The sequence below is a fragment of the Molothrus aeneus genome, chromosome 14 (assembly GCF_037042795.1).
Source record: "Molothrus aeneus isolate 106 chromosome 14, BPBGC_Maene_1.0, whole genome shotgun sequence".
NCBI lineage: Eukaryota > Metazoa > Chordata > Aves > Passeriformes > Icteridae > Molothrus > Molothrus aeneus.
The window spans coordinates 4,410,702-4,426,746 of record NC_089659.1 but is presented as its reverse complement, the minus strand read 5'-3'; the positions used below and the strand labels follow the sequence as shown (position 1 = coordinate 4,426,746).

The 16,045-nt window shown below is 48.2% G+C and overlaps 2 protein-coding genes across 6 annotated transcripts in view; one reads left to right on the top strand and one right to left on the bottom strand.

Moving 5' to 3' along the window:
• Positions 1–552, bottom strand: part of ZMYM3 (zinc finger MYM-type containing 3) — a 31,949-nt gene extending 31,397 nt beyond the window's left edge. For 2 of the 3 annotated variants that reach the window (XM_066559410.1, XM_066559407.1), the window contains exon 1: positions 490–552. The gene's annotated coding sequence lies outside the window, so the exon portion shown is untranslated. The remainder of the gene's footprint in view (positions 1–489) is intronic. The other variant, XM_066559409.1, reaches the window with a different exon arrangement.
• Positions 553–1,804: 1,252 nt separating this feature from the next.
• Positions 1,805–15,590, top strand: NONO (non-POU domain containing octamer binding). 3 transcript variants are annotated; one of them, XM_066559411.1, is made up of 11 exons: positions 1,805–1,934; positions 2,098–2,221; positions 4,892–5,085; positions 6,075–6,376; positions 8,373–8,468; positions 9,351–9,547; positions 10,316–10,400; positions 11,421–11,523; positions 12,852–12,894; positions 13,206–13,315; positions 14,556–15,590. In XM_066559411.1, exons 2-11 carry the CDS (start codon positions 2,107–2,109, stop codon positions 14,691–14,693), a joined length of 1,383 nt encoding a protein of 460 aa, XP_066415508.1. In that variant the 5' UTR covers positions 1,805–1,934; positions 2,098–2,106; the 3' UTR covers positions 14,694–15,590. The 3 variants fall into 3 exon arrangements, with proteins under 3 accessions (XP_066415508.1, XP_066415510.1, XP_066415509.1); XM_066559413.1 differs by having other exon boundaries at positions 1,818–1,934; positions 4,865–5,085; XM_066559412.1 differs by having other exon boundaries at positions 1,818–1,934; positions 2,098–2,266.
• The last annotated feature ends 455 nt before the right edge of the window (positions 15,591–16,045 follow it).

Below are 16,045 nucleotides of genomic sequence, written 5' to 3'. Positions count from 1 at the left end.
GGGCGGCGGCGGCGCCCTATTGGCTGCGCGGAGCGAGGGACGCGCTCTCATAGGCCACGGTGGGGCCGGGGCTCGCGAGACTCGCTCACGAGCGGCTGCTGCGGAAACGCGGAGCGGAGCCCCGAGCGCGGGATCGGCGCGACAGCCCGGATCGCCACGGGCGGCTGGAAAACGTGGAGCGGATCCACCTGGCGGAGCGGGTCCCGGCGGGCGGGCAGCACGGAGCCGGGCGCGGGCGACGGCCGCGGTCTGGCGGGGCACGGCGGGGTGCGGGGGGGGAGCACGATGGGGGGGGCGGGCCAGAACGGGGCGCCCCGGTTCCCGCCGGTGCCCACGCGGCCACCCGTAAAGCACGGAGCGGATCGCACGGAATGGGCTCGCCACCCCGCTCCCCGCCCCCCCCTTAACCCTCTCGCTGCCGCCTCTCCCGGCCCCAGCCCCGCTGTCGTCCCGGGGGGTCCGGTCCGGCCGCACCGGCACGGCCTCTACCTGCACGCTGGGGGACCCACCCGGCCGAGCCCGGGCGCCGCCACCGCCTCCCCGAAGCTGGAGCGTCTCCCCAGGGCGGTGAGTGACAGCGCGGCCGGGCGGGGCTTCCGCGGGGGCCCGGGACGCGGTACCGCCCCCGGGAGGGACCGCCTGGGCCGGCGCCCCCCATTCCCGGCACCGCCTCCCCCCGGGATCCCCCTCCCGTGCCCGGGCTGCGCTCCCGCACCACCGCGCAGAGCCCGGCGTGCCCTTCCCCAGCCATGACAGCGCCCACCTGGCCTCGCCGCCCGCGGCTCCCCCTTCCCGCCTCCATCCGTGCCCACCGCGCTGTCCCCTCCTCCCCGGGGGTCCCCTGCCGGCGGGACCCGGGCCCCCTCCGGCTCAGCGGGGCAGCCTGCAGCTCTCGGCCGCCCCGCTCCACCGTGGGGGGGGGGGGGGGGAGGAATCACCCATCGCTCCCGCCCCCAGGAGCCTGCGGTTTCCCAGCCTGCGGGCACACGGGGGTGCCGGGGCTGAGCGTGGGCTGGGACCCGGGGGCACAGCCGGGAGCGGGCGGCGGAGCTGCGGGAAAGCTGCGGGCGCTCCGCAAGGGCTGTGAGTCGCCCCGGGGTCCCGTGCCCGGGAGCGGGGTGGCCGCGGGCGCGCGGCACCTGCACCATTGAGGCGGCGGGAAGCGGCAGGGTTTATTGCAAGGCGGTGAAACGAAACCCGCCTGAGGCACGATACGACCGCGCTCCCAGAGCGTCCGGTGCGCTCCCAGGGGCAGGAGCCGCCTTCCTCTGCACAGCGGGGCAGCGACGGGAACGGGGTCCGGACGACGAGGGGGAGCCCGCAACTGGAGGCGGCAAGGAGTGGGCACGGGGATGGAAACCATCTGGAGGAGAGCGGATCGGCACAGGCCGTCCCCTGGCGCTGCCCGGGCTCCGGTGCTCACTGGCCGGGGTGGAGAAACCAAGGCCGGACCCGCCCCGGTGCCGTCGGGGGGCGCGGCGGGGCGGCACGCGCTCGGCGCCGCCGCTGGCCCTTTAAAACCGCGCGGCCCCCGCGCGTCCGCACCACGCCTGCGCGCCGCGCGCGGGGTGGCTCGCGGCGCTCCCTTTGTCCCCCGCTCGCCTCTCACCCAAGCTTAGTGCCCGCTGCCGTGATTGGCAGCGCGCGCTGCCGCTCCGTTGACCAATGGGGTCCGCGCACGGCCAGCTGGTCCCGCCCCGCTACGGCGGCCGCTGTGAGTGACGGCGGGCTTGGCCAGTTAGCGGCGCGGCGGCGGGCGCCAGGTGACCAATAGGAGCTCAGGGAGAGGGGCGCTGTGTTAGGCTGCGCGAGTTCCGGCCGCGCGCTCTCCTCTCAGGGCCGCCGCGGTCCTGGTGCCCCTCTCCGTCCCGGTGTCTGTGTCCGGGGTCGGTGCCTGTCCCGGTGTCCGTGTCCCTGTCCGGTGTTGCCGCCAGGTGAGGTCGCGGGCGCGGTAGGGTTGCGGCTCGGCCCCGCTCCGTCGCCGCCGGGGCCCGGTGCGGCCTGCGCGGCCCGCCCCGCCCCTGCACGCGGGGCCGGCGGGAGCCAGCCGGGACCGAGGTCTGGGCCGCTTCCCGACCGTGCGTGTGTTGCTTTTAGGTGGGGAAGATGCAGGGCAACAAGGGCTTCAACATGGAGAAGCAGAACCACGCTCCGCGCAAGCAGCACCAGCAGCACCCGCCGCCGTCCATCCCCGCGAACGGGCAGCAGGCCAACAGCCAGAGTGAGTCCCGGGCCCGCCGCGGGGGCCCGCCCGGCCCCGCTCTGGGTAGGCGCTGAGCGACCGCTTCGGTGCAGCGGGAAACCTCGGGTTAGCTGCGGCCCTCGGGCGTGCAACAGGTCTCGGCAGGAACAAAAGGAACCCGGATTTCCAAGTTAAAACAATAAATCCTTAGCTTCCCAAGCAGGCTGCAGCATCTCCTGCTATATCAGTTTTTTCCCCATGTTGGAAGCTGCGGTTTTAATTGCGCCTGGGTTGTATTTGTGCGTTTTCTTTTGGTTTTGCTCAGTCCGCTCGTGGGTACGCGCGAGTCCTGTGGTGTTTGTTCGTAAGTTTTTTGTGTTCGTGAGCTTCTTGCGTTCCTAAAAGCAGGGAAAGCGATATAGAGGTTCTGTCTTTGTCTCAAAATACCAGGAAAAGATCGCTTACAGTTTGAAAGTCAGTGCGTTCTTGACAGTGTGTCTTTAAGCGTCGCGAATATAAGGAGCTCTGTCTTTCATTGTCTGGTTCCTGTTTTTTCCCCGGGCATAACAGATGGCTTCTCAATACAGGTTTTCTTAGGAAGCTAGAAAGTTAAGAAGCTTGATTGCTAGAGCAATTACTAGATTATACAGAAGTAAGAAAGTAAGAATCGGTGAAGATTATGCTGTAGTGAGAACGTTGTTGCAGCGTTGTCTGCAGGTGCCGCTTAAGACTGATTTTTTTAAATTTATTTTATTTTTTTTATAATGAGGAACTGGGAGATGTCCAGCTTCACTCAGTATTTAATGCCAGTTAACATTGCTGAAGCCGTTCTGCTCCAGCGGGTGTCCGGGTTTTCCTGGTCAGTGTGGAGTGGCGCTCCAGAACGGGTGCTTGTAAGCTGGGACAGAACGCGTTAATGGCTTCAGGGGCCTGAACTGATCTAACCTGATGGTTTAGAAGTGGCGAGACATCTCCGTTAGCATTTTTGGGGAGGGAAAGAGTGCTTTAGTTTTATTAGATGTGGATTTTTAATTTTTTTTTTAAAGTCTGGACACTTTGGCTGTTCAAAACAAAAATGTGTAGAAATCACCTGTGCGTTTTGTGTGATTCCTCAGAGTGGGGTTTTTTGTGTCAAATATACTGGGCTGGTAAAAATCCGGCATGTTTTTGTTAAGTGGTCGAGTTGAACAGGCTCTTTATCAGTTCCCAGGCAATAACAGACAAGAGTGGCAGAGCAGCCGGTTCCAGTCAGGTTGAAAACAATAACAGTACAGCTGTACAGGGGAATTCCCACAGGAATCAGCTTGGAGGGAGTGAATGAGTGTGTCTCACTCTTCTGCATGGATCTCCTGAGGCAGAACAGTGGTACTCTGTGTACCCCTGAGTGTAACTCTGTCCAAGTACCTCGTGTTGTATCCACAGCCTTTGCAATTGATCCCCAAATACTCATGGACATGCTGTGAACAAGGAAAAACGTTTCATTCCTGCACTTTTGCTGTGTGAAGTAGATAAGTTAATCTCACTGCTCTTCACTGGGCACACTCTGTCTGGTTATTTAGTGTTGGCCATGGAGGTGTGCTTACTCCTGTCAAAGGGTTCTCCTTGCATTGTCTTTGCACGGACAGTCTCTCTCATTTAGTGCCATTTGGTAACTGGAATCAAGCCACTGATGTTCACAGTTTATTTCATATGTGTGACCATGACTTGTGTCCTCTGCAAAGCAAAGGAGTTGCTTTCTCTGCCCTGTAGTCCTGTGGTTAAGTTCCATGTGTGTTTAAGAAAATGGGGCACAGGGTGATAAAGTGATGCTAAATCCACCCCTTTGTCTGGCACATAACAGAGCTTTCAGGATCATGCTGGACTCTTGCTGAATTAAGGGTTAAAGATTGTATATGCCTGTGGGGATTTGAGAATGTTACTGTTTGTGTTTATTTCTGTTGGACAGCTCAGAAAATATTTTAACCTTGGACTTGATCTCAGAGGTCTTTTCCAACTTTAAAAATCTCTTCTAGCAGAGCTTACTGAATAGGGATATTTTTCTTGTAATTAATCTTGTAATTTTTCTGAGGGCTCATCTATATGGCAGGATTTTTCTTAAATTTTGGGTTGGTGTTTTTCCCCACTATTTTAACTATTCCAGCCTTCTCTTCAGCTTGGAAACCCATACTCTGGAACTCATCTCATAGAATGACAGCTATCTGAAATATTATCTGTCTGAACAAAATTTTTTCTTATTTTCATATTTTTCTAGATATCTGGAGTTGTTTTTGTGTGTTTTTGAGTAAAAATCTGTTTTCTGACTAAACTGTGGCTTTTCTGTAATTATTCATGTTGTAATAGCAAAATCCTGTGTTGTGACTGCAGTTGGGTTTTTTTTGCAGGCCAGTTACCATGACCAGATCTCAAAAAGTTTGAGTGAAATATTTGATGTTATTTCAAGCTGCAGTGTGTTGTTTTCTCCAATTCTAGACTGTCATTCACTGGTGTTAATGAGCACTGAGGTTCAGTTTCCTTTTAAAAAAGCTATGGGACCATTCTGAAATAAAACATAAAACCCCCTTGTTGCTGGAGAGATGGCTGGAGAAGTTTAAGACCAAAATGAACGGGTGTGTTACCTGTATTATCCTGTGTCTCTGTGGTCACTGTGATGAAACCTAATAAAATTTATCCCCCCAACTGTAGAGCAGCTGTGTACCTTATTCCCCTCAGATGAAGGCCTGACTATTGACCTGAAGAATTTCCGGAAACCCGGTGAAAAGACCTTCACCCAAAGAAGCCGCCTCTTTGTGGGGAATCTGCCCCCAGATATTACAGAGGAAGAGATGAGAAAGTTGTTTGAGAAGTATGGCAAGGCAGGGGAAGTCTTCATACACAAGGACAAAGGCTTTGGTTTTATCAGGCTGGTGAGTGACTTGGCAGTTTGGGGAGTTTTGTGGTGATGGCTCACAATGGAGCACTATTGTTAATTGAAAGTAGTAGATGTTCTGATGTCTTGCTGATTACACCTGCTGATGATTTTAGTAACCTGGAATATGGGATTAGCTTCCAAGTGGTTGGTCTAGGGCTTGCTTTTAAGAGAGATGTGAATTTAGGCAGCTTGTGGCAGGAGTTATGAGAGATCTGATAAATTTATTCTGAAATCAGCTGGTAGAAAGCAGAAAAAACTCACATGAATGTGATGCTATTATAGACAAAATGAACTTTTCTGTTTCTGGAATATGGAATTCCTATGGGCATAGTTTGTCATGCAGCATTTCTGGCATGATTAATGCTCTTGGGCTAGGGGATCTCTAGATGATCATGTTGAAGTGTGTGTGAAAGGGAAGTAGCTACCACCATAGTTCTTAGATTTCTGTGGTTCGTGCATCACCTTTGTGAAAGCCCTGAGGTGAGTGGATGAGGTTCCCACAGCCATATCTGGGCCACTTTTATGTAGTGCAGGTGCTTGGTAGTTACTTCAGTGAGTGGAAAGGTGGGAAAGTGGCATGAAAGGTGTGAAAATGGTATAGAAGGTCTTTCACAGATTGTCATACTGTCAGCATTTCCTTATCAGACTTAAGGTTAACAGATGAATCGTAGTTGGTTTTTTTAAATGTATTTGTTTGTTTAAAAAAAGGTGCTTTGTAGCCTTAATATAATTGTGTCATAATGAAAATGTCATTGTTTGCTTAGTTCACACTAGCTGTTGGACTAAACTTAGGTATTTGTTATATATTTCTCACCCTCCCTGCCCCCAAACTCTGGCTGTTCAGTCATTCGTGATAAGGAATAGCTGTGCTTTTTGGCACGAGAATCATTTATTTCTCTCAGAAGTACTTGTTATGGAGAAATAAGCTTGTGTTTAATCCCGTGCCTTTCTGGGAGTTTTAATGCAGGCTGTTTTTCTCTGCAGGAAACTCGCACCCTGGCAGAGATTGCCAAGGTGGAACTGGACAACATGCCTCTGCGTGGGAAGCAGCTCCGAGTGCGCTTTGCCTGCCACAGTGCCTCGCTGACAGTCAGGAACCTGCCTCAGTTTGTGTCCAACGAGCTCCTGGAGGAGGCCTTCTCGGTGTTTGGCCAGGTGGAAAGGGCTGTGGTTATTGTGGATGACAGAGGACGATCCTCTGGGAAAGGCATTGTGGAGTTCTCAGGGAAGCCTGCCGCTAGGAAAGCGCTGGATAGATGTAGTGATGGGTCATTCCTGCTGACTACGTAAGTGGGCCTGGGGAGGGGTGCTCTGCATTGGCTGCTGGACGCTGGTTCTAGCACCACAGTGGGACAGGTGGGGCATGAGGTGATGATGGGGGTTGGCCTGGGGAGAATTTTATTTAGCTTTGTTCCAACAAGAGACAGTCTGTGCTGAAGCTCAGGCCTGAAAGCTTTCTTCTGGGAAGCTGCTAGTGGGGTAAGTGCATAAAACTTCCCAATAAACTTTTTCTCCATAAAACAACCTTAGGGCAATTAAAGCAGCCTTTAAGAACAGGAGCTATTTCAGAGACCATCCATATAACTTGTTTGGAAACAAAGTGCAAGTGTTTTAATTGTACACTCAGGGACACTAAAAGGGAGAGTCTTGGGGCGGGATTCCACGAGGTGGAATGCCACTGTGGGCATGGGATCTGTTGGAGAGGCTGCTCACACAGATTGGATTGTGTGGAGTTTTCACCATTATAAACTGCTTTCCCTGTGCTTGAATGTAATAAGGCAGAAAATCATGTTCTCATAATTATGTGAACTTGCTCAAGCAAATGACCAATTGCAGTTGCATTCCACAAAGCAGCTTGTTGCTCTGTTAAGAGGGAGCCATTTATGATCTCTTAGAAAAAAACTGTTTTATATTACACTCCTAGAATTTGTGACTAGAACACTTCCTGAAATGGAGCTGCATTGCTCATTTTTAAAGTAATTTTTTGAAGTTTTATGCTTCTCACCTCCTGTGGATCTGCAGCGGTACAGCTATACACAAGCACATTCAGTTTCAAAAAGCAGGTTTTGCTTATTTCATTTTTAATACCTGTTTTTCTCCCTAATGCTTCTTGAGGATAACCAGCATAGTGAGTAGTGCTCTACAGGAGGATTGCTGTTAGGGAGCTTTTGCTGATTCAGAAGTCTATATCTGAAAGAACCATGAAAACAGATTTTTAAAAGTGATCATGCAAAACTATTCACTATCAATGCATAGCTAAGGTTAACATTCAATCTCTTTATAGCTATCAGTTCATTAGGTTCTGATACCTAAGACCACAAATGAGTCTCTTGTTCCTTTCTAGTTATGCTTTGGTTCTGATTAAACTTGTTCTGGTTTGTCCTAGTTCAAGACAGGAAAGCTAGATAAACTGTTTGAAATCTGTTCATGTTAGAAAATAAGATTATTAATAATGGAATATGTCACATCAAAGTGCAAAGCTGTATTATGGATCTTCAGCTGAGGAAATGGATTTTAGCCTTCCATATCCTGCCTTCCTGCTGGAGCCTGGGTACTCATTGCCACCTGGCATAACAGGATCATCTGTCTTCATTTCCCCAGCCTTGGCACATGGGACTGAGAGCTCATGGGTGCTGCTTTGTGCTGAGGATGAGCAGTGTCAGTGCTGTGGTGGAGAGCTGATTCAGAGACCAGGTCAATACTTTGTTCTGCATGCAGAAGCCAGGGAGACAGGAGCACACATCTGCAGTGTCTGTTGTGAAGTGCACCAGTGGATTCCCTGGGGGGTGGAAATTCAGACAAGGGCCCAGTGGACCTTCCTAGAGCACTGTTGCCAAGCAACAGTAGCACATGGTGGCCTCACCAGCAGAGGATGGTACAGCCTGCAGCCTCCAGTGAGGAGTGGTGTAGTGGCTCTTTGCTTTAGATAGCCATAAAAAGGCACAGATGGCCTTGTGCCACTCTAGAGACAAGACCTCATGCTGAGTAGATCCTACTGGAGTATTGTCAGGATTCCAGTTAAGCTGTAACTTAAAAGTAACTACAAATAGTATTCTTCCAGTACAGTTTTGGTTTGGATTAAACAAGGATTTTGATTTACAGTTACACTCCTATTCTAGAAAAAAAGAAAGAGTTCAATATGATTCCTGGTTTCACTTTGGTTGAGATCTCCAGCTGCTCTGAGTTTCTGTGAGCAGTGCTAAAAGCAATATAAGTTGTGCTTTCCACAACTGCAAGCTTGTTGTTGAATTTTTGTGAAAACACCTCACTTTTTCTTTACAGATTCCCTCGCCCTGTCACTGTGGAGCCCATGGATCAGTATGATGATGAGGAGGGTCTACCAGAGAAACTAGTCATCAAAAACCAGCAATATCACAAGTATGTGTCTGGCATGCAGCAGGAGAGGAGAGTGCCTGTGGGCAAGTGTCTCAGTCTTAGAAGGGTGGCTCATCACTGCTCATCAGGTCCTCCTTTTTTTTTTCCATAAATGTGACCTGACTTTAGAAGGAGAATTGCATTCATTCTTCTCTTGCCATGATTGGCTGAAAGAAAACAGTGATTTTGAATCCACATTGCTGGATAAGACTGACAGCCTTCACATATTTTGTACAAGTCTATTTCAGTTGTTGGAATAAAAAATTAGGTCAATTTGAGATAACACAGATGACATGAGATTCCCTGGGAACTATTACAGAAAGTCTATGGAGGAAACACTTGAACCTACAATAGAAATTTAAGGAATTATGTGAATAGCATTAGGGGATTGTAGAGCTATCCAGGTATAAGACCAGAGTCTTAGAAGGCTCCCCACTATAGGTAGGAATCCTGTGATCTGAGCAGTTGGCATTAGCAAACCATGTGAGCTCATGAATTTTTCAAGTAAGGAAGATGAGAGCTTCAGGAGGTGGAATTAGGAATAGTCCTGTTCTACAGGTGCAGAGTGAAAATAACATGCACATTTGGGCAGTGTTTGTTTCTGGAGTGCATCTGTCCATAAGATGTGCAGCAGGAGCAAAGGCTGTTGCTTTCAAGGGGATTTCTAAAGCTCTTTACCCAGAATCTCTTATGAAAGCAGTGTCATTGCTTGTTATGGAGGAGGACAGCTTCCATGCAGGAATAAGATGATACCTGAGGAGCAAACAAACTGGTGTCTCAGGCACAGTTAACTGGGGCCTGCTATTGCATTTGACACACAAATGGAGTTTTCTTGGTTCCTCCTTGCTCTCCTGAAGCATTCACTAGCTCTTCATTGTTTGCTAGGGAGCGTGAGCAGCCTCCTCGGTTTGCACAGCCTGGCAGCTTTGAGTATGAATATGCCATGCGTTGGAAGGCTTTGATAGAGATGGAGAAGCAGCAGCAGGAACAAGTAGATCGCAACATCAAGGAAGCGCGAGAGAAGCTGGAGATGGAAATGGAAGCAGCTCGCCATGAGCACCAAGTGATGCTCATGCGACAAGGTATCAGCCAGATAAATACATCCAGGGTGGGAGCAGGGCCCTGCACTGTCCAGGAGTGGGTGGCTCAATAGACTGGCTAGAGACCACTGAAGGGGAGCTGTGGTGCGACCAAGCATGGTAGCAGCAAATAAATGGAATGATAGCATTGTTTAGGTGGAAAAGATCAGCAAGCCCAACCATTAACCTGCTTTCAGGTACTTGTAGAGCAGTAGAGTCTCCTCAAGCCTTCTTTTCTCCAGGCTGAGCCCCTTTCCCAGCTCCCTCAGCTGCTCCCCATCAGAATTGTGTTCCAGACCCTTCCCCAGCTCTCTTCCCTTCTCTGGACACACTCCAGCCCCTCAGTGTCTGTCTTGTTGTGAGGGGCCCAGTGCTGGACACAGGGTTTGAGGAGTGGCCTCAGCAGTGCCCAGGCAGGGGACAATCACTGTCCTGGTCCTGCTGGCCCCACCGTGGCTGGGACAGGCCAGGTGCCATTGGCCTCTGGCACACCTGGCTCCTGTTGAGCTGCTGCTGAGCAGCTCCCCCAGGGCCTTTCCCACCAGGCCCTTTCCAGCCCCTCTGCCCCAGCCTGGAGCTGCAGGGCATTGTTGTGACCGAAGGGCAGGACCTGGCACTGAATCGTATTAGACCTAACATGGGGAGAAGCTACTGTATTGGTAAAGGCTCTGTTACCTTTTTCTCTCCTGTGTTATAGTTCTACTTCAGGAATTCATAAGAGGTGGCATGGGATATGAGTCTGATCGTGTTTTTTACTGTTGTCTTACACAGATTTAATGAGGCGCCAGGAGGAGCTGAGGAGAATGGAGGAATTGCATAACCAAGAAGTACAAAAACGTAAACAGTTGGAACTCAGGTAAGGGGGCAGGTTGTGAAATGCTGTGAATCCAGAGCAGAATAAAACATCTCTTCACTGCACCTAGTTGTTCATTGTGACAATTTAATTACTACCTCAAGTGTGCCTGTTACTTTGGGCTTTTTTTGTTCATAGGGAAGAGTGTACACTTGGTTTAAGATGGAAGAGTTAGGAGTTTCTTCCATTGGTTAGTATGTGCTTCTTCACATTTCTGTGTCTCAGTTAAGCTCCTTTAAATGAGGCAGATAGAAAAATCAGAATCTCTGCTGTGATTTAGTGGCTTCAGTGCTGCAGATTGGGAAATCCCATTCAGCATCTGTTTTCATTTGAGGGTAACTTGGTCTCAAAGATTTCTCTCTCCATTGTAGCAGTTGTCACTTTCTTGTCTTGGGGTTGTTTTGAGAAGCTCCAGGAAGATTACCAGACTATTTGTAATAGAAGGTGGCTTGAGAGCTGTCAGGCTTGATGCATGATATTGCATGTAGTCTGCATGCATTTGGCAGCTGCTGTGTAGGGTTGGAAAATACTTCCAAAATTATGAGTTCAGCTGTAAATCTAACAGTGCCAAGCCCGCCATGTCCCTAAGCACCACATCTAAAGATCTTTTAAATCACTCTAAGGATGGTGATTCCACCACTTTCTGGGCAGCCTGTGCCAATGCTTTGAAAGTGTTTTGGTGAAGAAATTTTCCCTGGTGTGACTTGAGGCAGTTTCCTCTTGTCTTGTCACTTGTTACCTGGGAGAAGAGACTGACTCCCACCTGGCTCCACCCTCCTGTCAGGCAGTTGTAGAGGGTGGTAACGTCCCCCTTGAGCCTCCTTTTCTCCAGTCTGAGCCTCTCCAGCTCCTTCAGCTGCTCCTCATGAGACACACACACAAGTGGTTGTTTTTTTTCAAACGGGCTACTCAGAACTGAAAGTTTGAAGTGTAAAGTTTCTAATGAAGATCCATGAGGCAGCACTGCAACACAGTGATGCAGGTGGTTGGTGTTTGTTGTGCTGAGCATCTTGGACTTTGCAGGCAAGAGGAAGAGCGCAGGCGCCGTGAGGAGGAGATGAGAAGGCAGCAGGAGGAGATGATGAGACGCCAGCAGGAAGGCTTTAAAGGGAATTTTGCTGATGCGGTACGAGTGCTTCTACATTTCCATTACATCTCTACACTCACAGTAGATTTTTCCCTTCCACAGCACAGCTTTCTGTGAATTTTCAGCTTGGTTGGACGACTGTACATCAGTAGTGCAGTCTACCCTAAATTATTGACTCCCTCCAATCTTAATACAGTTTAGCCTGGAAACTAAATCTCCCAGTTCTGTTCCACTGCTCTTCACGTAGGGCCCTCTGTAGCTGTCTTGCTGTTCAGAAAAATGTGTGCTGACTAATTCTATTCTAACAGCAACACACACTGTCCTGAAGCACTGCAGCAGAAGGCTGTTGTGATTATATGACTGGCAATATCCGTAGCTTGCAGTCTTAGTCATGATAAAATGATCCCAACTGAAGGCATTGCTGCAGGCATGGTGTATGCTTGTACTTAAAAAAGTCGGTTGGTCAAGTATTTTTTTGCAGTGTAACCTGGTAGTAACCTGCCTTTTGATAACAGTATCTCTAGTTATAGAGAAATGCCTTGCAATTTGTTTCCAGTCCCAGGCACTTTCTGTTGTGGAGGCAGCTGTAGGGCTGTTCAGGTGGTGTAATGGCATTGATGCAGCTGGGGGTAAGTGTTCAATGCTTACTAGTGACACTTGGCCCCTAGGCAAAATAGGTAAATGTGTGTCAAACCACAGGGCCAAGAGCATGGCTGAGCCAAAAGCCGGAATATTCTCTTTGTGCAGCAGATAGCCTGATTCCTACAAATAATATTGCCTTCATATGATGGATAATGGCACTGAGACTACAGATGAAATGAAACTTGTCTTCACTTGCCACTGTTAAAAAAACTAGTGCCCTCACTGAAGTGCTCCTGGTTTTGCAGTGAGAAAAGTCTGTAATAGGTATTTCTGATGCTTGGTTAATAAAAGAGAAATTGAGCTCACTAAATGGTATTTTAATGCAAGTGACCCAGTACTGTGTCTTTATGTAAGCTTGCATTCCTTTCAACAGGAAAAGCTTCTTAGCTGTGCTGAGGGAGTAGCAAAACTAATTCTATCTAATGTGTTACTACTGCTCAGCACATCTTTCCATCAAGATGTCTTTAAGGTCTGCATGTGCAGCTTTGCTGCTGGATGTTTTATTATAATTCTGAAAAACAACCTTTTATAATGAGATATTTAAAATAAAACCTATTCATTCAGCAGCTATCACGTGAAGGTTGCTCCTGTCTTTCTTTGACATTTACCCTGGGAATTACTTTTCTATACATTATTCAGTACTAAATCCTCAGAACTCTTTGAATTTGTATAATTACATTTTTAAAAGCCTGATTATCAGTTGAGATGAGTGTCTGTCTTTCCAGAGGGAGCCACCAGACATGCGAATGGGACAGATGGGTATGGGAGGTAAGAGTATTCTTTGTGCCTGTGCATGTTCATTTCCTTACAAAATCTACCCTTTTTTTTTTAAGTGATCTCATTTTATTGGCTTCTTATTTAGAAACTCAGTCAAAGTAATCTCCCAGGCTAGTAAGAGGAAGTATTCATGTGACAGGAAACACAACATGCTGTAAAGCAAGATCAGCTGGTCGTGACCTGATAGTGCAAAGCTGGGACTCTGTCCCTGCATGGAACAATGATTTGTGGCTCTGGGATGATGAGCAGAGCCCAGTCACTGTGTGTGTGTGCCAGGACTATTCCTCAGTTTTCTTTTCCAGGTACCATTGGCATGAACAATAGAGGAGCTATGGGTGGTACCAATGTCCCAGCTCCTGCACCTCCTGCTGCTGGTCCTGGAGCTATGATCCCTGATGGAGCCATGGGAATGGTAGTGTATCTTCATCTGCTTTTTGTGCACACCTCTAAAATGCAGATTATATTGTTTCCAGTATTAAGCACTAGCTGCTAAAATTGAAGTACTGAGTGTTGCTTCACTCCTGCTAAAATCTTTAGAAGTTAATCTTGCCTTGGTGCTAGCTGATAATTTTCAGGAGGTTGAGCCAAGTCTAATAATGGCTTAATTTACTTCCAAGAGAGCTAGTGCTAAAATGCTTGTTAGAAAGCTCTTAGGAGTAATATATGGTTGGTTTTAAATGACCTAGTGGGAAGCACTTTGTGAAATTGAGAGGTTTTTGAGAGTAGATTCTTGTAGGTACAAAGCCAAGCTTTCAGAAGTGTTCTGTTCATTACCAGTTTCATAGCCAGAAAAGGGTTATCTCCTGTTCTCACATGCCAGAGTGAGTTCAGCTAATTTGCTTAGGAGGTCAAAAGCAAAGAATCAGTGCTGTTCATGCTTATTTGTTTGATTTTTAAAAATTTTGTATTTGATTTAGTTTTAAACTTTACTGCAGGGTTTTGCAATAAACCCTGGCTTTTGTGGCATTTGTCATCCCTCTCTGTCACACAGAGGATTGGCCCTCCCACAGTGTCAGCACTTCAGTCACCAGCAGAAACAACAGCAGTCATAGTAAAGTTTGTCCTGAAAGTTCATCTGCCTTCAGTGGTTTTTATGAACTGGTCCAATAAACAGTTTTCCTGCAAACATTCCTACTCAGACTTCTTGCTCTGTTGTGACTGCTATGACACAGATTTTTTGTTTGTTTTTTTTTTTGTTTGTTTTGTTTGGTTTTTTTTGTTGTTGTTGTTTTTGGTTTTGGTTTTGTTTAATCATAAAGAACAGTTTTATTTGTCTAAAAACTTTTGTACCTAAGTGGTAGGGACAGCAAAGCAGCTGAGGTTAAGGGAATGGGCACTACACAGGGAAATTAAGGGGGAAGGTGAAGCCAGGAGTGGAAAGGGAAGGTGAGTTCAGATGGCTCACCTGCTGCACAGCAGGGCCCTGTATGGCTGAGTGCAGGTTGTGTGGGGAAAGGAGCTTTGTTCTGCAGTGGTCCAGTGGTGCAGGTTTGGGACTGTGGGGATGTTTTTGGTGGGGTGAATGTTTGCAGTGAGGTCAGCTGGAATTGTGGAATATTGGTAGAATTGCAATCAACTCAAACTGCTTTTAACTGCCCTTTGTTCTTCCTTGTTTTTCTTCCTGCATCTTCTGCACTTGTGCTCGTTGCCAGACCCCACCACCACCTCCAGACCGCTTTGGCCAGGGTGGAGCCATGGAAGGCCTTGGAGCCATGGGAGGGAACCCGCCCGCCTTCAACCGAGGGAATCCGGGCGGGGATTTCGGCCCCAACAAGCGCCGCAGATACTGAACAGGGTTCAGCCATCCCCTGTACACGCCCCAAAGGAGGAAATCTTGGCAGGCCACACACAGGGTTCAACCTGGGGGGGAGGGGGGATGTTTTAAAGATAGTTAATTAGGGCCTGTTTTGGTAAAGCCACTCTAGGACAAGGGGAGTGCAGTCTGACTGGTAAAGGTTTTGGAAAATTTCATGTGGTGCATTCCTAATTTCAAAGTGAAAAATGAATTCTGGGAGGCTGCCATGGTTCAGTAACAGTAAAATCTTGCAAGGACCCTAATGCCTTGACCATTCCAGGTTTCCTATTTGCAGCTGAAATCATGAGACTAAATTGGATAAAATTTCAGTATGTCTTGGCATTTTTTTAGTGTAGTGTACCTTGCTTAAGAGCACAGGGGGGGGGTCTCTGGAGAACTAGGGCAGCATTTGGGTACTTTGCAGCTCCCATGATTTTGTAAATTTATATAGCTCCAAATGATCCGTCATGTAGTGAATTGGAGGAGGTTTTGTTTGTTTCTTTTTCTTTTTTTTTTTCCCCTCCTAACTTGTTAGTTACTCTTTTTACCTGGACCATTTGTTTCTTTGAAGTAGTTGACAGTCGTGCAGCCTGAAGGGCTGGGAGGTTCTTGTTTGGATGGATTTTTTTAATAACGTGTTGTATCTCTTTATTTTTACTGGTAGTAAAGTACAATCTATTGGATAAAGATACTGTATCTCATGCTGAAGATTTAACTGAAACAAATGTTTGTATAATCCTAACCTTGCCTGTCTTTTGTGTAGAAGTACTACAAGATTTTTCATTTCGTGTAAACTGTTTGAACACAAACTGTAATTGTCCCACTAAAAAGTTTGAGTTTGTCTGAGGAATGTTACAGGAATGCATTATTAAAGTGGATTTTAAACCTTTTTTATCTGGTGTCTTGTTTCTTTTTTTTTTTTTTTTTTAGTACTAATGTCTACATGTGGATTGAATTGAATGAAGCTTCAGGTTATGGTGTGAAAGTTGTTCTTGCATAGCTCTGTAAAGAGGGTGTTCAGTCCCTGAGGATTTTCTAGCAGTTTTCCTTCTCACAGAATGAGTTTTATTTGTGGGTTGGAATGTGACCTTCAACTTCAGCAGGTCAGAATGCGGAAAGGGAGCTGCTGACATACCTGGGATGTGTCTGCTGTGGTTGCAGGCAGCTGGGATACAAAACTTGTCCGTGTGTCCTGGAGCTCAGTTCCTTTCTCGGGTGCAGAGTGCAGATTTGTCTGTCTGCTCTGTGCTGCAGTTGCCTCTGGCTGGGACCTTCCAGAACTCCTGTGCTGGGATAGGAAGGAGAGGACTCACTGCTGGCAAGGGTAATGCTTTATCTGGGGTAATA